At 49.5% G+C, this 22,296-nt stretch overlaps 1 protein-coding gene across 1 annotated transcript in view; it reads right to left on the bottom strand.

The window, feature by feature from the left end:
- VAT1 (vesicle amine transport 1) overlaps positions 1-6,773 on the bottom strand; it is a 74,317-nt gene extending 67,544 nt beyond the window's left edge. Inside the window, exon 1 of the mRNA XM_040331370.1 lies at positions 6,236-6,773. Within this exon, the coding sequence (XP_040187304.1) occupies positions 6,236-6,670 (435 nt within the window). The 5' untranslated portion in view covers positions 6,671-6,773. The remainder of the gene's footprint in view (positions 1-6,235) is intronic.
- Positions 6,774-22,296: the final 15,523 nt, after the last annotated feature.

The following is a 22,296-nucleotide window of genomic DNA, read 5'->3' as shown; positions in this document are numbered from 1 at the left end:
TAAATAGTCCAAAAACAGATAGTGAATAAAACTATATCCAGTGCACAATCAAGTGATAATGATAATATTAAAAATAAAGTCCAAAGTGCAAAGTGCATCTGTGCTCCATTCAACAAATCAGATGATCAGTGGTTAATTCAGTGAAGACTTTTTACATTGTGCTCATTCAGTGAAGACTTGTTACATTGTGCTCATATGTCTGAATCAAACCAGCCCGATTTTCCTCAGTGTGGGGATTATTTTTACCAGCCTCTTACCTTCCTGAGGCTTTTACCAAGCCTGTAACAGGAGCTGCTCTGCAGTCATAGATAAAATCCAGGATCCAAAAACGGCTCACACTCCTCCCCATTCAGGCTCTCAAAAAGAAACACAGGAATGCCTCCATAGCATAAAACCACAGGATATCAGTTTAATAAAGAAAAACGAATACACTCACAAACATTGCTGTGTTAAACAGCGTTTGTACAATCGAGTGTCACCGCTCTGCGGCCGCAAAGCACGCGACTTCACCAGCAAGCCCTCTGTGTCCTCCTCACGCGCATCGCGACAGCCCTACGTCGCTTAATCATAGGATCCTATGATTAAGCGACGTAGGGCTGTCGCGATACGCGTGAGGAGGACACAGAGGGCTTGCTGGTGAAGTCACCTGCTTTGCGGCCGCAGAGCGGTGACACTCGATTGTACACACGCTGTTTAACACAGCAATGTTTGTGAGTATTCGTTTTTCTTTATTAAACTGATATCCTGTGGTTTTATGCTATGGAGGCATTCCTGTGTTTCTTTTTGAGAGCCTGAATGGGGAGGAGTGTGAGCCGTTTTTGGATCCTGGATTTTATCTATGTGACTGCAGAGCAGCTCCTGTTACAGGCTTGGTAAAAATAATCCCCACACTGAGGAAAATCGGGCTGGTTTGATTCACAGACATATGAGCACAATGTAACAAGTCTTCACTGAATGAGCACAATGTAACAAGTCTTCACTGAATGAGCACAATGTAACAAGTCTTCACTGAATGAGCACAATGTAACAAGTCTTCACTGAATTAACCACTGATCATCTGAATTGTTGAATGGAGCACATATGCACTTTGTACTTTGTACTTTATTTTTAATATTATCATTATCACTTGATTGTGCACTGGATATAGTTTTATTCACTATCACTAATCCTGCAGTGATATTGTACTGTTTTTGGACTATTTATGATTTTTTTATTTTTTATTTATTATTATATTTTTTTCATCGCACAGAAAAACAACAGTTTTATGATTGAACCATTTAGGTTTTTAGGACACTTGCATTTTTGGACTTCGTTTCAGTTGTTGCTTTTTCCTGCATGTGTTTGCTAATTAGTAATTAACCACTTTCCAGGAGAGCTGGAGCTTTCATTCACTGCTATTATTTATTAGCACTTTGCACTTGTTTTTTATCAAGCACTTTAAGGATTTATGACACATTTTTAAAAAAAGGATTATTATCCCATGTACACCGTGCGGCCAGTTAAGCACTTTTATCCATTGGATTTCATTATTTATTCACTCGCAGTTCCTTCCACATCTAATTATTGATGTTGGATATTATTCTTTGGGCATAGACCTCGAGTGGAACACAATTTTACCCCAGTAGAGGACGGATTCACTCTCATACTTTAGGAATCATTGTTTAGATTTTATTGTTTTAAATTGTCGGTTTTTAGTATTTGCAAGCGCCACTACATCCCCCTGTCTATCATATGCTGTCAGTGCGTGAGCACTATTAGTTGTGGCTGCTGCTTGATTGTAACTTTTAATTTATTTGTACCACTATATTTTTTCCCGGGTTAGGCTGGTTTGCGCATTAGTTCCCCCCTTGTTTTTTACTACAAGGAATTGGCCACCCCCAACATTGGGTAAGCCATGTGCGGCATCAGACCAACCGAGCAAATAACCCCCTGTGGCAGACAAGGGATAATACGGAAGTCTCTAGGTAAAGGCATATAGGCAAGAGGTCGAATGGTGGAAAAAGGCATACTTGCTCCACTGTGCAGCTCATTTTGCACAGTGTGGCCCAGCACACCGTTTTCTGGGGTCGCCCAGCAGCTCTTAGCTCCCCCCCCCCCTATCGGGAAGAACTCTCCCAAGGGGGTTACCTTGCATGCACACTCCAAGTCCTGCATTCAGTGTCCATAGCTGCTGAACACAGGACTTGGCCCCGCCGCCTGCACCATTGGATTTGATTGACAGCAGAGGGAGACAATGGCTGCGCTGCCATCAATCCATCCAATGAAGTGCAGAGAACCCCAGACAAAGATACAGTGCGTGCAACAGGACTTTCCAGTGCTTAGGCAAGAAAAACGGCGGGCTGGGGGGCCAGTAATAGACGTTTCACTTTAATGCATAGGATGCAGTAAAAAAAGTGGAGTTTGCATCCCGAAATAATTCTCATTATTGTGCTCATTAGACCTAAAAAAGTAAAAAAAAAAAAAAACATTTTTACTCATCTGGAAATGCCTGTTGCTATGCAGTCCCACGAAATCTGCCTTTGAAACCACCTAGGATTCTGACATCTCCCTCTAATGCTCCTGGAAAATGTGTGTCATTTCCCAGGATGCAGTGCGCTGTCCAATTATCACTCCCCATCCAAGACTTCCAGGAAGTAAGTGCTTGTAGGCTTCACAATGCCCACAAGCAAAATGACAACGGTGTAGATATAGTTTTAACTATCTTTTTTGAATATCTATGCAGATCGGCGGCGGATTGTGAAATAGTAAGTGACCAGATTTATATTATTAAAACGCAGGATGAAAGAACATGCATTTAAAAAATGCCAATTGTGGTTGGAACTCCGCTTTAAGGTGAAAAACAGTTGGGTTTACAACCCCTTTAAGCTATGAAAATGCACTGAAATTTAATATATGCATCTTAAAAAGACACGTTGCACAGAAAGTGGCAAACCTACAGCTCTTATGCATCCATCAAAATGCTGGCCATGAGACACCACATTAAAGTGTTACTAAAACTCATTCACTATATCTGGTCTCCCACAGTAAAAACATGGAAATACATCTTAGTAAATATAAATGGCTACATATCTTGTCAGCAAGATATAGCAGTCTTATGACTTCCATCAGTGCTCAGCCAAGAACTGGTTAAAGTGGCATTCCACCCAAAAGTGGAACTTCTGCTTTAAGCACTCCTCACCCACTGACATGCCACATTTGGCATGTTTTTTTGGGGGGGTGCGTCCTTTTTAGTGGGACTTCCTGTCCCACTTCCTCCTTCCTGTCCTTGGCCGCCTAGAAAACTCCTCTTGCCCTAGGCTGCCCCTCCCTGCCAGCAATCTTCTGCGACACAACACAGGTCCCAGAAGATTAACTGGCAGAGCGCAGCGCAATTTACACATGCGATGGGTGTGCCTGGCCATGAGGACACAAGCGGTCATGGTGTCCAGGCAAGATATGACAGCGCCAAGGAGGGGTGGTGGGCATTTATTAAAAGTCAGCAGCTATGCTTTTTGGAGCAGCTGACTTAACTAAAAACAGTTGGAACTTGGCTTTACAGCTTGTAGGAGTTTTCTGACTGTTCTAAAAGACTGCAAGAGCCCAGACTGTCTGGATAGTGTCGATTGGCCCTGTGCTGATGGTATGCACTACCAAGAAAAAACCTCTAGCAATACACACCAAACGTGCAGCCTGACTCCAAAGGCTGTGTCATCAGGAAATCAGTGGAAGGAAGGGAGGATCCAAGCATACAGAATCAAACAGCCTTTTTAACACAATGTGGAGGGTTAACCCCTTAGGTTCCAAAGTATAACAAGCATGCTTTACTGCATATAGAGACTGATTTTACTGTTGTGAGTTTAGTAACTAAGCCAAAAGATAAAAGGTTTTTACTTCCATTAACACTTTGTGGAATCTAAAAATGGAAATTACTTTTGCCATTTAGGACTCAGATGGGCGTTAACACCCGCTCTGCATGCAGGCTGCTTGTTATTGCACAAGAATTCGCCTAAAGCTGCGCACAGGCAACTATGGAGGTATATGCACTGATCTGAACATACTACCTGCATTCAAATACAATGTTAAGATGCGGCCGTGTGTGCAGCCACTGCACCAAGTCCAACTCTATAGGCTGTCTGCACGCAGCTTGGGGCGGATGCAGGCACAACAGACGCGGCCTGTGCACAAAGGGGTGTTAATGGCCACCTAGGGGGAGCTGAAACTACTACTCGATTATGAAATCAATCGATTACAATTTTCATAATCGATTAATCGGCCAGTAACAATGGTATTAAAAACAAAAAAGCAAATCACTACTGTAAATATTACTTTCACTGTCCCACAGTAAAAAAATTAACCCCTTACAGTAACGATTTGCTCTTTGTACATTTGTTTTTTTTAACCCCATTATGTTACAAAACATCTCAGGCCTGGGTTTACACCTGTTTTTTGGTGCTTTTTGCAGAAACTGTAGTTTACATTTACATGTTTTCCTATGGGACATGTTCACATAGTGTATTCGCGTATCTGGAAAGGGCAAGGACTTTTTAAAGCAAAATGGTGCTATTTCTATTTTTTTTGGTTCAATATACTTCAATAGAGAACCTTTTTTTTTAAGGCTTTTATCCGATCTAAACAATAATCGGCCAACTAATCGTTAGTTGCAGCCCTATGGCCACCCAAAGAAATCCTTAAACTCAAATTCACAAACTACTCTTAAATATTTATTGATCTCAGGTAGAAGGCAACATAACCTATAGGAAACCTCAATAAAAGCCCTATCATGGTCCACTGTGTGGTTAAAGCCACCCAGCAATAAGATTCCTCTAGAAACACATTAAAAAGTAATTGGGATGAGAAAAACTATTTTATTGATGGGAGGGCAATTGGTTGATAGGACAAACCCAGAGACCACAAAATTCTTCAACAGCTACGGAATTAGAGAGCTTCAGAATCTGTACTGCTGACCGCCACACCCATCTCACCATTATGTGATCTACAACCACAATGCCATGACGGATCAGTAGACAAAAACCACACAAGATATTGCAAGTCTTACTACCGTTCATTCTATAGATCACAGGACTTCAGAAATCCTGGCCATATGGGGTGGTCAGGGTTTACCACATTTAGGTACAAGACAAAGCAACAATCAAGTGAACTGATTCTGACTGTCTGCTAGAAGCTGCTGCATCTTGTACACAGCCCTCCCTTCCCACTACTAAGGTGCCCATAGGACAATATTGCCTGACCAGCTAATTACAGGGGGAAATTCATTCTCACCTGGTCACAATTATTTCCAAAAACAGCTTTTATATAGAATTAGATGGTAGTTACAATATCCATTTACAACGCCCACTAAACAAAAACTGAAATGTCAAGTCAGACACATGCACCTGAAACCTAAAAAAGGGGGGGGGGTTCTAATTACACCACCAAGATTGTAACATGGTACAAATACACAATTTCATACCAGAGACAATAGGCTCCATTCACACAGATGACATTTTTAGTCATGTGAACCATTTTTAAAATCTTATTGGCCTCACCTAGAAAGCAGCAGCACTTTCCTAAAGATAAACACTCCTTAGCCTGGTATTTTGTCTTGAGAATTGGGTCAATAACAGGTTGCCAGCGGCTAGTCCCCCCAACAATTATGAGGTGATCACTGCTGGACACACCTTGCTGCTACAATTTGCCCCAAACACTGGTGTGAATGTAGCCTTAGGTGTGGCCATCCAGCAAGATGAGATCTCTGCTATATATCTAAATGGTAAAACATTTCCCCACCCATCCCCAGAGAGTCACTGAACTAGAGCAGCCATTCTCAACCGTTTTGCCTCACTTGAAATACTAGGCAGGTCTTGCTAAAAACCAATTTAGGGGGGGGGGGTATGTGGGAACCCCCAGCACCTCTGGATGAGAATAGCTCAAGTACAGTCAGCAGAAGCATCAGCCAGCACTGACAGCCAGCCACAGCCCATCCAAATGCTAGACATAGGGAAGAAAGCAACACCGCCCCCTCGTGTGCAAGTGAGAGAATCAGTCTGAAGTACTGGTACCGCTAATCGGCTATAACACGTCTATCAATCAATACATCGGCTGATTAATACTGAAGAGCGGGAAGGGATCAGATAATCACTAATGCCAGCCAAGATCCCTTGCTGCTGATGTGCCATATCGCGGAAGCAGTGCGGGTGATGTGATGACGGTCACACCCATTGATCCATCCATGGATCGATCAATATGTAGGACTGACCTGTCTATCGGTGACACCTTCTCCTAGTTCCTCCACGATACCGGAGCACTCCATCCCCAGAGAGACAGGCAGGGATGGCAGGCGATCGTATACTCCTTGTCTGGCCATTAGGTCGGCGAAGTTGAGTCCGCAGGCTCGGACCCGGATCAGCACCTCCCCGGCTTTGGGTTTGGGGGTGCCCTTCTTATTCTGCAGCTTCACCTTATCATAGCCGCCATGTCCGCTCAGCACCAGAGATTTGTAGGTGACTTCAGGCTGCGGAGGAGCCGCCGCCTCTTCCACGCTCTCTGCCACCTCCACTGCTGCCTCCTCAGCTGGCTTCTGCTCCTCTGTCGTCTTTTTCTTGGGCTCGGCGGCCTGGCTCTCCTCTTTAGACGGCGGCTGCTCTTCGGACTTAGGAGCCTGGGCGGGGACCGCTTCTTCGCTGGCAGACATGGCTGACAGCAGAGGGGGTTCGCTGTGTTACCACAAGAGACAGGCAGAGTACTGAACCGAAGGCGGGGAGTGTCTGGGTTCTCAGCTGAGACAAGAAGAGGAGGAGCGCACTCACTGCTTTTATACCGCCCGCTTAAAGAGCCCTGAGACTCATTGGCTAGAAGGCCAACCACTAGAAAGGAGAGTGGGGGGGGGCCCTAGTGTACATAGTGGAGGCTTCACACACTTCGAGGATGACAGGGCTCATTCACACCGTGTCCATTGCTGGCTTTATTTAAATGAGCATAGAAACAGTGGGGTCACTAGGCAGGTGCGGGACGCACCCGGGTAACACCCGTGGGTTGCGGCACCACTAACCCCGCCCGCTGCCCTGATTAGCTCTGCAGCTCGCGCTGTGGCTGTGTTCCTCCGCGGAGCGGAGGAGGAGGAGCCTGCGATCGAGGGACACGCACCGCTGTGTGTAATGTGTATCTGACCGCTCTGTACTAAGGGGGGTCTGCACTGAGGTGGGGTGTCACTGTCTACTGCTGGGTGGTGTCTGTACTGAGGTCGGTCTGCACTGAGGGGGGTGTCTATTGCTTGGGGGTCTGCACTGAGGGGGGTGTCTACTGATGGGGGTCTGCACTAAGGGGGTGTTTACTGCTGGGGGGTCTGCACTGAGGTGGGTGTCTGTACTGTTGGGGGGTCTGCACTGGGAGTTGTGTCTACTGCTGCGAGGGTCTGCACTATAGGGGTGTCTGCACTGAGGGGGGGGTGTCTACTGCTGGGGGGTAATGGAGGGGGGAGTCTACTACTGGGGGGTCTGCACTGAGGGGGGTGTCTACTGCTTGCGGGTCTGCACTGAGGGGGGTGTCTACTGCTGATGGGTCTGCAATGAGGGGGGTGTCTACTGCTAGGGGGTCTGCACTAAGGAGGTGTCTACTGCTGGGGGGTCTGCACTGAGGGGTGTGTCTGCACTGGGAGGGGTGTCTGTACTAAGGTGGGGGGTCTGCACTGAGGGGGGTGTCTAATTCTGGGGGGTCTGCACTGAGGGGGGGGTGTCTACTGCTGGAGGGTCTGCACTGAGGGGGGTGTCTACTGCTGCGGGGGTCTGCACTATGGGGGGTGTCTACTGCTGCAGGGGTCTGCACTACGGGGGTGTCTACTGCTGGGGGGTCTGCACTGAGGGGGTGTCTACTGCTGCGGGGTCTGAACTGAGGGGGGTCTGCACTGAGAAGGGTGTCTACTGCTGGGGGGTCTGCACTGAGGTGGGTGTCTGTACTGTTGGGGGTCTGCACTGGGAGGGGTGTCTACTGCTGCGGGGGTCTGCACTATGGGGGTGTCTACTGCTGCAGGGGTCTGCACTACGGGGGATGTCTATTGCTGGGGGGTCTGCACTGAGGGGGGTGTCTACTGCTGGGGGGTCTGTACTAAGGTGGGGTGTCTACTGCTGGGGGTCTGCACTGACAAGGGGTGTCTGTGCTGTTGTGGGGGTCTGCACTAAGGTGGGGTGTCTGCACTGAGGGGAGTGTCTAATGCTGGGGGCACTAAGGTGGGGTGTCAATTGTTGGGGGATCTGCACTGAGGGGGGGTGTCTGTACCATTGGGGGGTCTGCACTGAGGGAGGTGTCTACTGCTGGGGGGCTCTGCACTGAGGTGGGGGTGTCTACTGCTGGGGGGGTCTGCACTGAGGGGGGTGTCTACTGCTGGGGTGGTCTGCACTAAGGTGGGGGGTCTGCACTGAGGGGGGTGTCTGTACTGTTGGGGGGATTGCACTGAGGGGGGTGTCTACTGCTGGGGGTCTGCTGCACTGAAGTGAGGGGTGTCTGTTCTGCTGGGGGGGGTCTCCACTGAGGTGGGGGTGTCTGTACTGATGGAGGGGTCTGCACTGAGAGGAGGGGGGTCTGTACTGAGTAAGGGGATCTATACTGCAGGGAGGGGAATCTATACTGTGGGAGGAGGGTCTGCAGTTAGTGGAGGGGGTTCTGTACTGAGGAGGAACTATAGTTGGTGGGGGGGTGATACAATTTTTTTCCGCACCGGGTGACACCAACCCTAGTGACGCCACTGTGTAGAAAGCTTCCATAAGGCTTCATGTCCACTAACCTCCCATGCATAAAAAACACTGCAAAAACACATATAAACTTGGTACCGCGGTTTACATGCATCTTTGCCGCGTCTAGCGGTCTTTGGCCAAAACGTTCCTCTCGTGAACGCAGAAGAATCACGGTTGCTCCTAAAATTCCCAGAAACTCTGCTAACAGCCTATGTGTACATGGACACTTTGGCCCGGATTCACAAAGCACTTACACTGACGTAAATCACTTTATGCCGAAGTAGAGCAAATGTGCGCCCGGCGTATGTGTGCGCCAGACCCACAAACCAACATACGCCTAAAAACAGGCCATCCTACGCCAACGTATCTTGCACACGCTGGCGTAGCGTGGGCGCATATTTATGCTGGACGCATGTTGCTTCTCCCATTGATTAGGTATTCAAATGAGGGAAATACGGCGATTCACAAATGTACGTGCGCCCGGCGTTTTTTACACGTAAGTTGTTCGTCCGGCGTAAAGTTATTCCTCATAAAGCGGTGTAACTCAGCAACAGATGTGCACAGGCCAGCTGGAGAGCAGCTGCAGCAGCACCGTTACGGACGAGCTGAGCAACCACGCTTGCAGGACAACACATCTGTATGCCAACATGCCAGGGGCAGCCATGGTCATAGCACTACTGGGTCCACAGGCACGGAGGAGGGCACAGGAGAGGATATACCGAACGCGCATGAACGTCTTTGGCATGGGGAAATCAGAGGTGTATCGCATCTTCAGATTCAGCCCTGATGCCATCCTGGAATTAGCCACAGCCCTGCATGATGAAATCACCAGCCAGACAGAACGCTCACATGCAGTGCAGCCACTAGTCAAGGTACTGGCAACACTGCATTTCCTCGCCAGTGGATCTTTCCACCGTACAAGTGGAGTCGTGTCTGGGTTGTCACAATCCACCATGAGCAGATGTGTGCACCAGGTTGTCCCCGCAATCCTCACACGCATGTCCCACCACTTCATCAGACCCACCCATGAGCACCTGCGGCAGAAGGCAATGCAGGTTTTCTACAGAATTGCCGGATTCCCACGCACCGTGGGGGCCATTGATTGCACACATGTGGCACTACGCCCCCCTCGTGCCACAGAGCACTTATACCGAAATCGGAAGCAGTGGCATTCCATCGACGTACAGGTGATAGCCGATGCCCAATGCCTCATATGGTACGTCCGTGCAAAACACCCCGGGGGCAGCCACGACAGCTACATATTCCGTCAAAGCAACATCTCCACAGAATTCGAACAGAACGTGTACGGGGACAGCTGGCTGGTTGGTGAGTGACATGGGTGTCAGGCATGACTGTCCGATCCCATGATGCATACATCACGAGGGGCACATGTACGACTAACATCCTCTTGTCTTTTCCCTTCCAGGTGACTCGGCATATGCACTTGGGCCCCATCTCATGACTCCATACCGGAATCCCAAACCCAGAGGCGAGAGAAGACACAATGCTGCACACATACGCACCCATGCAGTGGTGGAGCGCACATTTGGCATCCTGAAGTCCCGTTTCCGATGCCTGGATAATTCCGGGGGGGGCCCTGTTGTATTCCCCAAACTTTGTGTGCCAGATCATCAGTGCATGTTGCATGCTGCACAACTACACCATGAGGAAGGGCCTGGAGATTGACATATGTGATGACCTGACCCCCGAGCCACACAGTCCCCCCCTGCCCGAGGCTACCCCGTCTGCTGAAGGAACAGCAGTCAGGAGTTGCCTCGTGGAACGTATCTTTGCACGTTAAACACACACATTCATCATGGAACACGGACAATGCACGCATGCACACCACTGTGGTCCCTAGCTCACACACACCACATCCACCTCACATTGGTTTAGCCCAAGTTCACTGCACGGGACTTGGGAGCAGCAACGCCACGCCAAGGCCCCAATGATGTTGCTGTCCTTTCATACCACATTCACACGGTCGTGGGGATAACCTCTCCCCGACGAACCAAGGTGACCCCTGCCAGCTGACATGCCTTGCTGGCAGAAAAGTCACACATACACACACTCACACACCAGTCACACGGTCGCAATGACCTCACCGGGCAAACCCTGCCCCTGCAAAACGGTGTCCAGTCACTAATTCTGCACTCCTCACTGTGTGCATGGTCCTGTGACATCCGTGGAAAAAAAAAAGGGCATCACGCCATTAACAGCCATGGCATGCCTTTACAGGTGCACGGCACCAAAAATAAAAGCTCAAACTCTGAGCTGCACTTGTCCTCAGGCCAGTCATTTGCCCTCTTGCGGGCCAGGCCTCGTGCCAAGGGTTCGGCTCCGGAGCTGTCGTGTTGACGACTCGGGTGGGGCATCACATGGGCTGACTGGATGGGGTAGCCCTTAAGGGCGTTCCTTTGGATGGAGTAGCCCTTGAGAGGGTTCCCCTGATGGGTGTCAAGGTCTCAGAGGGTCCGGGGAAGATGGAAGCCTCCTCAAGGTAGAGGCATTCCTCCAGATGGAGATCCACGTGCTCCTCCACAACTACCTCTAGAGCACATAAGTACGCCCAGCCATACGCTCCTCCACAACTACCTCTAGAGCAGAGGTGTGGGCACTCCCCTCCACCAAGGTCAGGATCGCCCTCTCAGCCGCTGAGAAATTCTTCTTTCTCTTATCCCGGTCCACCTCAGTATCTGACATGGCTCAGACCACAAAAGTACTCTGCACCAAGCGGAAGACAAGCTGGTGTACTTTTGCGCTGGACGGGCGTATGGCTGGGCGTACTTATGTGCTTGGCGTAAGCCGGTGGGCTGGCGTATCTTAGGCAGTTGCGCCGGCGTGGTTGTGAGCATGCGCATAGGGGTGCTGTGCATACCTCCGCGTCACGGCGCATGAGCCGTCCACGATACGCCGCCTGTAAAACACTGCACCACGATCGGACCATCATTTGCATGGGGCCACACCCACTTCCACCTACGCTGGCCTGCGCCTTTAAAACCTACGCCACGCCGACGCAGCGTTGGGAGCAAGAGCCTGCCTCTCCACTCTGCGTTGGCGTAGCGTACAGGGGATACGCTACGGTGGCGTAATGTGCGCCTGCTGTCTGTGAATCCGGACCATAGGCTTTTATGGGGTTGCGTTTAGGGGCTTTGGCAAAAAAAAAGCCAAAAAGCTCCAAAACGCAGCCATGGCATATGTCAGGGAAGGTTACCCCCGCTGGTGTTACTGCCTGGTATTTGGCGTGCAGTACTGTGGCCCACCACCAGGTGTCTCCCGGCAGTCTTGGACTGCCGGGGGAGCTCTCCCCTGGTGGTATTATGTGATCCTTGGGCTGCAGTACTGGCGTCCACCAGCGGGGGGTTCTTTGCAGTATGGAGCATACAGCTCTTCCTGCGTTCAGGTGTGACCTGAATGCAATCAGCACGCCTCTATAAATACCCGGCGTGTGTAATCACTCCTCGCCCTGGTATCGTCCTACCTCCCGGACCTGAGCCTGTTATCTGACCCTGCTAGCTGGACTCTGTTTCTGTTCCCCATCCTGAGCCTATCCTGGACCCGTTCTTCCCTTTGCCTGTTTACATTGGTTCCTGTTCCCTCTTGGATTCCTGCCCCACAGCTTGTCCATCCATCCGCTCCCTGATCCGCTGTGTTCCCATCCTCACCCATCTGCTGACTTCCCCTGTGTATGACCTCGGCCTGGCTTCGTTTATGAATACGGTATTTCCCCTGATTGTATATGCTATTTTGTTGCGCACTGGTTGTCTTCATTTATTTGTTAATAAACACCTTTTAACTTCACGGCATACATTTTGGGTCTCCTCTGTGCAGTCACACAGTGCTGGTCTACTATACTCTCCTGACAGCGTAGTCAAAACGTTCCTATCCTTAAAGGGTTTGTAAGCCTTTGTTTTTTTTAATAACAAACATGTGGTGCAGTGAGTAGCACTTTCGCCTAGCAGCAAAAGGGTCGCTGGTTCGAATCCCGACCACGACACCATCTGCCTGGAGTTTGCATGTTCTCCCTGTGCATGCGTGGGTTTCCTCCGGGTCCTCCAGTTTCCTCCCACACTCCAAAGACATGCTGGTAGGTAAATTGGATCTTGTCCAAATTGGCCCAGTATATATGTGTATGACTGTGTGTCCGAAGCGTGTCACGATCCTACAGGGTAAAATGACCGCACCAGCCAAGCAGACTCTGGCTGGAAAAAGCGCCCAGAGGCGATTCAGTTCGCATGACTTGTGTTATACAAGTCATTCATTCATTCATTCATTCTTTCCTCCATTGTGCAGTTCGTTTTGCACAAAGTTGCCCCAGTTCTCGCCTTCTGTGGTCCCTCAGTGGCACTGGTGGCTCCTCACCGCATCAATTGTCCACGTTGGAGAAGCACTCTCCATGTTGGACAACCGTGCGGGCACGCTCCCAAGTCCTGCATCTGTGTCCATTTACACAGGATGCAGGACTTGGCTCCGCCCCCTGGAGCTGTGTCATTTGATTTGATTGACAGCAGCGGGAGCCAATAGCTGCACTGCTATCAATCTATCCAATCAGGACACAAGACCAGAGCGGGACTGGCCTACCGGGGCTGCTTATGCTGATTTTGTGTTAGTAAAAGACGATTTGCGCTTTTCAATCTGTTACAGCGTGATGAATGTGCTTACTCCATTACGAACTCTAGTTTTAACAGAACGAGCGCTCCCGTCTCATAACTTTCTTCTGAGCATGCGCGTTTTTTTTAACGTCGTTAAAGCCCACACACCATTTTTTACAACCCTAAAAACGACAACGTTAAAAACGTCGCAAAAAAATAGAGCATGTTCGAAATTTTGAATGCCCATTTTTTACATAGTGAAGAATGCTCTGGAGCCCACTCACGATCATTTTTAATGACATAATAAAAACGTAATTTTTTAGAACCCAGAAAAACGGTCGTGTGTACACGGCATTACACTTGCAATTTGGGGGGGGTGGAACAGATCCTCCTTTTGCTACAGAGGCAGCGAGCGGCCTGGGGTGTACACATAGCACAGCTGTGATGCTTTGCTTCACGGTCCCAGCAAGAACTATACTTCTTGGAGCGCCCACTGAGCGTGACTCATTCAACTGAATTTGGCTGCACTGCAACCTCCTCTCAGCCGCACACAACAGACGTGGTAGTGTTTGTCTGGTATTTAGGGGGTTACACAGGAGATGATACAATGACTCCTCATCACTAGGGATGAGCCGAACACCCCTCGGTTCGGTTTGCACCAGAACCTGCGAACGGATCGAAAGTTTGTGCGAACTTTAGAACCCTGTTAAAGTCTATGGGACTCGCACATTCGAAATCAAAAGTGCTAATTGTAAAGGGTCTGGGGGCCCGGGTCCTGCCCCAGGGTACATGTATCAATGCAAAAAAAAAGTTGTAAAAATTGCAGTTTTTTCAGGAGCAGTGGGCCTGATTCCCAAAAGAGATACGCAGACTTAACTGCTGTTCAGTCTGTACCTAACTTTGGAAATGATCCTCAAAAGGCTTTTTCCAAAGTTAGGCAGAAAATCTGACATGTGTAAGACACTTACACGGTCAGATCTTAGGATGCAGTACCGCATCCGCCGCTGGGGGCATTTCTCATGGAAATGCAGCTTTGAGTATGCAAATGAGGACTTAAGCAGATTCTCAAAGCATTTCAGCATTGTGATTTCTGCGTAAGTTCCGATTTTGCTTGCGCAAAACTAGGGCTGGTTTTACAATGTGTAAAGTTAGTCACACCTTGTAAAGGCCCATTCAAGCGACGGCATTTGGTATGCATTCCTGAGGAAGAACTCCACGGCAATTTTTAAATTCAAAACCGGCATGGGTTCCCCCCCCAGGAGCATACCAGGCCCTTAGGTCTGGTATGGGTTGTAAGGAGACCCCCCCTACGCCGAAAAATCGACGTAGGGGGTCCCCCTACAATCCATGCCAGACCCGTATCCAAAGCACGCTACCCGGCCGGCCAGGAAGGGAGTGGGGACGAGCGAGCGCCCCCCCCCCTCCTGAGCCGTGCCAGGCCGCATGCCCTCAACATGGGGGGGTTGGGTGCTCTGGGGCAGGGGGGCGCACTGCGGGCCCCCCCACCCCAGAGCACCCTGTCCCCATGTTGATGAGGACAGGACCTCTTCCCGACAACCCTTGCCGTTGGTTGTCGGGGTCTGCGGGCGGGGGCTTATCGGAATCTGGGAGTCCCCTCAAATAAGGGGGCCCCCAGATACCGGCCCCCCACCCTAAGTGAATGGATATGGGGTACATCGTACCCCTACCCATTCACCTGGAGGCAAAAAGTAAAAGTTAGTAAACACACAACACAAGGGTTTTTAAAATAATTTATTATTCTGCTCCGGAGGCCCCCCCTGTCTTCTTTATTAGCTCTAATACCAGGGGGGCTTCTTCTTCCGCTCTCCGGGGGTCTTCTTCCACTCTCCGGGGGGTTTCTTCTTCCGCTCTCCGGGGGGGGCTTCTCCGCTCTCCGGGGGGGCTTCTCCGCTCTCCGGGGGTCTTCTTCTATCTCCGCCGCTCTCCGCTGTTGACTCGGCGAACCACGGTTCTTCTGCAGCTGTCCGGTGCCTTCTTCTTCAGCGCTGGCTGCCTGCTATCTTTGTATGTTAGCTCAATTAGTAACAGGCAGCCAGCGCGGTCTTCTGTGACGTCAGGTTCTTCTTCTCCCCTCTTCCGATGTTGACTCGTCGCCTCTTGACACTGCAATGATGGAAGCGCGCCTTGCATCCCATTTATATAGGCATCACCGTCCCATCATGCTCCGGCAGGTACCCACGTGGTACCCTACGTCGATTTTTCGGCGTGGGGGGGTCTCCTTACAACCCATACCAGACCTAAGGGCCTGGTATGCTCCTGGGGGGGGGGAACCCATGCCGGTTTTTTCTTTGAAAATTGGCATGGAGTTCTCCCTCTCAGGAATGCATGCTGAGCGACGCTGTCATTTTTTTTTATAATTATTTGTTTTCCCGGCGCGTATATTTTTTTTCACCCGTCGCAACTTTAGTGTCCCGTCGCAATCCACAAAGCCGCCCGGCGTCAATTACGTTCGGGCGCTGCACGTCGGGAAAATTACGTCACACGCATGCGCAGTACGGCCGGCGCGGGAGCGCGCCTCATTTTAATTTTAAACGCCCCCCGGAGAGGAGGACCGCCTTGCGACGGCGGCACTTAAGTTACACGGCCTGAAATTTCTAGGTAAGTGCTTTGAAGATCGGGCACTTAGGTAGAGATTTTAAGTCAGTGTAACTTAACTGCTGAAAGTTAAGTTAGGCAGCTTTTTTGGGAATCAGGCCCAGTGATTTTAATGATGCTTAAAGTAAAACAAAAAAAAAAGTGAAATATTCCTTTAAATATCATACCTGCTGGGTGTCTATAGTATGCCTGTGAAGTGGCACGTGTTTCCCGTGTTTAGAACTGTCCCTTCACAAAATGACATTTATATAGGAAAACAAGTCATTTAAAACTGCTTGCGGCTTTAATGTAATGTCTGGTCCCTGCAATATGGATGAAAATCATTGAACATCCCCGGACCCTCTTATGTCTAAAATCATCCTATGTCCACTAGGGGCATAGGATGACTGAGAAATTAAATCTTGGACTACCTGAGATGGGATTATTATGTAATTATTATCCACTATATATTCCAGGATATCTGTAAAGAACTTACTGTTTGTTGATTCTGAACTCAACGGGTTAATTGTGACTCATTCCTAATGTTGGGACACATACTGTTAGATGCTAATGCCATCCCCTCCAGCCATCTGTCTGTTCTCTGTGCTAATTGAACCTGCTATTGTGTGAAGATGTCCTGTGTTTACACTTATGATAATGTGTATTGTATAGCAGATGAGCGAGGAGACGTTGTGACATCTCCCCTAAAAGGTCATATCTATGAGTCGCCTAGTCTGGGTAAATGATTAGTTAATTAGCTCATGTTAATTTATGTTCTGGTTACTTCCTCTTTAAACTGTATATAAGGTTGTATTCTTGGTTCTATTAAAGACTCCATGTTCAGCAGACAAACAAGTCTCGTCTCGTTGTGTGCTTGTGAGCAGCTGGAATATCTGATATCTATATCCAGACTGATAGGAAGCGGCATATGACGCAAGCACTCAAGCGGAGTGTGGGATGTTCCATTACATGCACTGTATAAGTAAAAGGAGATCTTCAATCACCAGGAACACCAGCTCTGGTAATTGAGGACACACAAATTGATTCTAAGATGTTGCTCAAAATATATAAAAGGAGTTCATTGCGCAATACCATTTAAAAAAAGATTTCATAAAACATAAGAATTGTCCACTCACAATTTCCACACATTGTATAGAATGCAAGTTATATTTCCAAACTGCGAGCTCCTTGCCTCCTCACCGCTAATTCTGTTGTATGAGACACCGTGAATGATCGAAAAAAGTGTAAAATCGCCTGAACCCATGCCCAGAAGCAAGATACAGCTGCTCATACAAGTGAATGGCTGTACACAATGTGCAGTTAATAATTTTAAAACTTATTCTTAAATAATATTTAGTAATCCAGAATTAAGTTTGTATGCATCTAAAGATTGACTTTGAGGGCCAGATTCTCAAAAGAGTTACGCCGTTGTATCTACTGATACACCGGCGTAATTCGAAATTCCTGCCGGCGTATCATTGTTTTGTATTCGCAAAACAAGATATGCGGGAATTAGGCTAGGATCTGACTGGTGTAAGTCACTTACACCGTTGGATCCTAAATACAATACAACGCTGACCGCTAGGTGGCGTTTACGTTCAGGTCTCATTTGACTATGCAAATGAGCCTGATACGCCGATTCCCGAACGAATTTGCGTCGCGTACTCGTCGTTTGCGTAAGCGTAAGGTTACCCCTGCTATATGAGGGGTAACCTTACGCCAGTCCGCCGTATGCCATGTTAAGTATGGCGTCGGGTCCGCGACGTCTTTTTCCGTCGGTTACGTAGTTTTCCTAAGTCGTTCTTGAATACGTGGTTTTCCGTCGTGAGCTGGAGCATGCGCACTGGGCTATTTTTCAGCCCGGCGCATGCGCAGTTCAATCGGCACGGGGGCGCGCTTAATTTGAATACAAGCCGCCCCCTTTGAATTACGCGGCCATACGCCGGGCCATTTACACTACGCCGCCGCAAATTACGGAGCAAGTGCTTGGAGAATACGGCACTTGCTCCAGTAAGTTGCGGTGGCGTAGTGTAAATGGCTTACACTACGCCAACGCAGGATCTTGGACAATCTGGCCCTGAATGTTTAGGAGAAGAAGAGATAGAGTCCATTTGGTATTTTTTTTATATATTTAGGACCCAAACGTTTATCTGAAGGAGCTCTTACACCAAGAGCAGCTGCCAAAAATGAGAAGCCCTACCCTTGTGCCAAAGTATCGTAATATTTTCCCTTCTGTATACAATTCATCATTATTGTTTGTCATATGCCTAACCTTGCCATTCTGGGCACACGTTATTAGACCCAACAAATACATAAATTTGTTGAACGCAATTTAGGGAAAATATTTGCTTTAGAAAATAGTGTACATTTCATAGCAACTTTCTAAAATATTTTTGCCTAGTTATCTGTTTATATAAAATACATTTTTACAATCTAAAAATTAAAAACCTCCCAAGTCTTGGAGAAAAGAAGGTAAACATAATTTTGGTATGCAAAGCAGTTACTGCCGGTTCACACTGGGGCGACCTGGGATCCGACTTTAGGTCGCCCCTAGTCGCCTCAAGTCGCACTGCATGAAGAAATGAATGTAAGTGAATGAAGCCGTCTTAATGTACACTACTGCGGTCGCTCCGACTTGAAAAAAGGTTCCTGTACTACTTCAATCCGACTTGTAGGCGACTTGTACACATTGATTTCAATGGAAGTTGCCTCCAAGTCGGATCCCCGTTCACAGTGAGGCAACTTTACAGGAAGTCGTCCCAGTGTGAACCTGTTCTAAGGCAAGCACCTCCCTCCCACAGGGGAACTCCACGCCAAATTTTAAATGAAAAACCAGCGTGGGTTCCCCCTCCAGGGGCATACCAGGCCCTTAGGTCCGGTATGGATTTCAAGGGGAACCCCTACGCCGAAAAAATGACGTGGGGGTTCCCCCCAAATCCATACCAGACCCGAGCACGCAGACCAGCCGGTCAGGAAAGGGGTGAGCGCCCCCTCCTGAGCCGTACCAGGCGGCATGTCCTCAACATGGGGGGGGTGGGTGCGGCCCCCCCACCCCAACGCACCTTGCCCCCATGTTGATGGGGACAAGGGCCTCTTTCCCGACAACCTTTGCCGTTGGTTGTCGGGGTCTGCGGGTGGGGGCTTATCGGAATCTGGGAGCCCTTTTTAAAAAGGGGGCCCTCAGATCCCGGCCCCCCACCCTATGTGAATGAGTATGGGGTACATCGTACCCCCACCCATTCACCTGGTGAAAGAAAAATGTCAATAAAAAAACACTACACAGGTTTTTAAAGTAGTTTATTAGGCAGCTCCGGGGTCTTCTTTCGACTTCGGGGGTCTTCTTCCGAGTTCTCCCTTCTGCTGGGCACCACAGCTGTCTTCTTTCCGCTCTTTTACCAGCGGGGGGCCGGTCTTTTCCCTTCTTCCGACTTCGGGGGGTCATGCTGGGACTGTGACGTCATAAGAGGCCTATATAAATCGCCGCACACCGCACACCCGGCATTACAGCTGGAGGGAGCGTCGAGTCAACATCGAAGAAGAGACGAAGGCGATGCAGAAAAACGGGCCCCCGATGGTGAAAGAACTGAAAGAAGACAGCAGTGGTGCCCGGCAGAAGGGAAAAAGAACCGGAGAACGGGAGAAGAGAGCAGAGAAGTCGGAAGACCCCCCGAAGTTGGAAGAAGGGAGAAGACTGGGCCCCCGCTGGTAAAAGAGCTGAAAGAAGACAGCGGTGGTGCCCGGCAGAAGGGAGAAGTCGGAAGAAGACCCTCGGAGCTGCCTAATACTACCCTACTCATTTACATAGGGTGGGGGGCCGGGATCTGGGGGCCCCCTTATTAACCAAAGACCCCGACAACCAAAGGCCAGGGTTGTCAGGAAGAGGCCCTTGTCCCCATCAGGGCGCCCCCTGCCCCAAAGCACCCACCCCCCCATGTTGAGGGCATGCCGCCTGGTACGGCTCGGGGGGGCGGTCGCTAGTCCCCACCCCTTTTCTGACCGGCTGGTCTGCGTGCTCGGATAAGGGTCTGGTATGGATCTGGGGGGACCCCCACTCCGTTTTTTCGACGTAGGGGGTTTCCCTTGAAATCCATACCATACCTAAGGGCCTGGTATGCCCCTGGAGGGGGAACCCATGCCGGTTTTTTATTTAAAATTTGGCATCGAGTTTCCCTTCCTGGAGGCGACTTCAAGTCGTGTTGTAAGTTGCGTTATGATACATACTTAAGTCATGTTCAAGTTGCCTCCCAAAGTTGTGCTGAAAGTCGTGTTGCCCCAGTGTGAACCGTCTCTTAGAGGGTGATTGTAAGGTAAACAGACACATACCAAAACTGCAAGGCTGGGTTTGGTCTCCAAAGTTTCATTTAGTCTTGGTCATGAAAGGACTAATGTAGCCCTGACAGCAACTGTGACGGTATCGGTATGATATCCCCGTCAAGCATCCCCGTCAAGAACATCACAGGATTCCCCACACATGAGTCAAGACTGGATGCTGGAACCAAGACACTTTATTGACACAAAAACTCAGCTTATATGTGGTTACAGCCTGTTAGGAACGCCCCCCTCACACAGTGGGGTTTCCCATACAGATTATAGGAGACAAGTCGGAGCCGACCATGCAGACACGTTTCTTTAGATAAAGACATCAGGGGAGTTAATTAATACACTGAAGCAATCAGAATAATTAACATACTACTTCTCTAATCATTTAGCCTGATGATACAATACACATCTTTTAAGGGTAAACACAGATCTTCTTTACACAACACAATAGATCAATTAACCTTTAGAATAGTGAGGGGACATTAGCACGTCAATAACCGGTCAGAGGAATGAATCACACATGAAATTCCTTTCTACCTCTACAGACATGGCTAGCAGGGAGCAGTAAACTGAGACATATAGGCAAATGTATCACAATGGCCCCCCTTTTGCTCCCTGCTCCGGCAAATCCGGTTGGACCTTCCCTGGTCCAGTAGGGTTGACGGGTTCAGAGCTTTTAGTCCGAGGTTAACTCCGTTTGGCATGACTGACCTCCCTTGGCAACTGCTTCAGACTCAGGTATGTCACCGGGTCGTCAGATCACACGCCGGTCAGTCCCCAAGTCTTTGTGCGATCTGCAAAGTCACCAGAAGTCAGTGTGAAGACAGCGAATGGGTCTGTGCGCCGCCGTCTAGGTGTCCCGCTATGGGAGGGGGCAGGTTATGGCTCTGAAGTGACGATCACAGGAGATTCATAAAAAGAAAAAGTTATATTTGTTGAAATGCTGTAGCACTGGTGCTCAGAGTCCGGGGGGGGGGGAGAGGGGACTCAGAGCCCCATAAGGTCAGCCACCCCCTGCTCCCTCCGCAGCCGCCGGTTCTCCTCTTTGAGCTTCTCCAGCTCCATCTCCAGTTCATGGAGCCTGGGGGGGTCAGCCCGCTGTGACCTCAGGTGGTTGTTCTCCTCCTCCATGCGGCTTATGCACTCCTCCAGCTCTATGTACTCACGGATCAGATCCTGCTTGCTCATGTCCTGCAGGCTCTCCACGTGGTCCTTCATCATCAGGAACTGGGTGGTGGTGTAAGGGGCCACCGGTGGGCCCTTGGCGAACATCTCGGCCCGCATCTGGGGCGCCCGCTGCGATTCCATCTCCTCCAGTCGCTTCTTCTCCTCCCAGGTCCGCTGGTTATATGACTTCCAGGACCTCTTCTTCTTGGAGGGTAGCTGGCGGTGCCTCTTTCTGCCCAGCTCCCTCCAAGGCCCCTCCGGCTCATGGCGGTCGCCCATGACCAGCTGACAATGGTGTTCCCTGTTGTCCGTAATAACAGATTGTACCATGAGGGCTTCGTAAGGGGTGCCCAATGGTTCTTCCTGACCCAGCTCCTGGGGATCCCAAGCCGAGTCTACACAATGGGCTGCTGCTGGTGGGCGGTACCCAGGTTGACACCAATTTGACCTGGTGTTGTCATTCATGGGGCAATTCTGCTTGAAGTGACCCAACTGTTTGCACCGGAAGCAGCGTTGTTCGTTGTCCTCCTGGCGTGGGTAGCGAGGGCTAGATGTCATCGGTCTGTTAGGCGGTTGGTATCTAGCGGCTGGTGGGTGTGAGGGCGCCGTTGGTTGTGGAGGTTGTACCCATGGTGTGACCTGGTTTGTCTTGCGAGTATCCGCATATTCATCCGCCAACTTCGCGGCCTCTGGTAGAGTCATGGGCCTGCGATCTCTCACCCAATCTTTGACATCCGTCTGGATGTGATTGTAAAATTGCTCCAGGAGCATTAGTTGCAAAATGTCCTCTGCGGTGGTGGCCTGGCTGCTGTTAACCCAGTTAGAGGCCGACAGGGACAGCTGGCATGCCCATTCTGCGTAAGAGTCTTTCGTGGTTTTGCGTGAGTCCCTGAACTTCTGTCGGTGGGACCCTGGGG

This window comes from Rana temporaria, chromosome 12 (genome assembly GCF_905171775.1).
Source record: "Rana temporaria chromosome 12, aRanTem1.1, whole genome shotgun sequence".
NCBI classification, from domain to species: Eukaryota; Metazoa; Chordata; class Amphibia; order Anura; family Ranidae; genus Rana; species Rana temporaria.
This window is presented reverse-complemented; position numbering and strand designations above follow the sequence as displayed.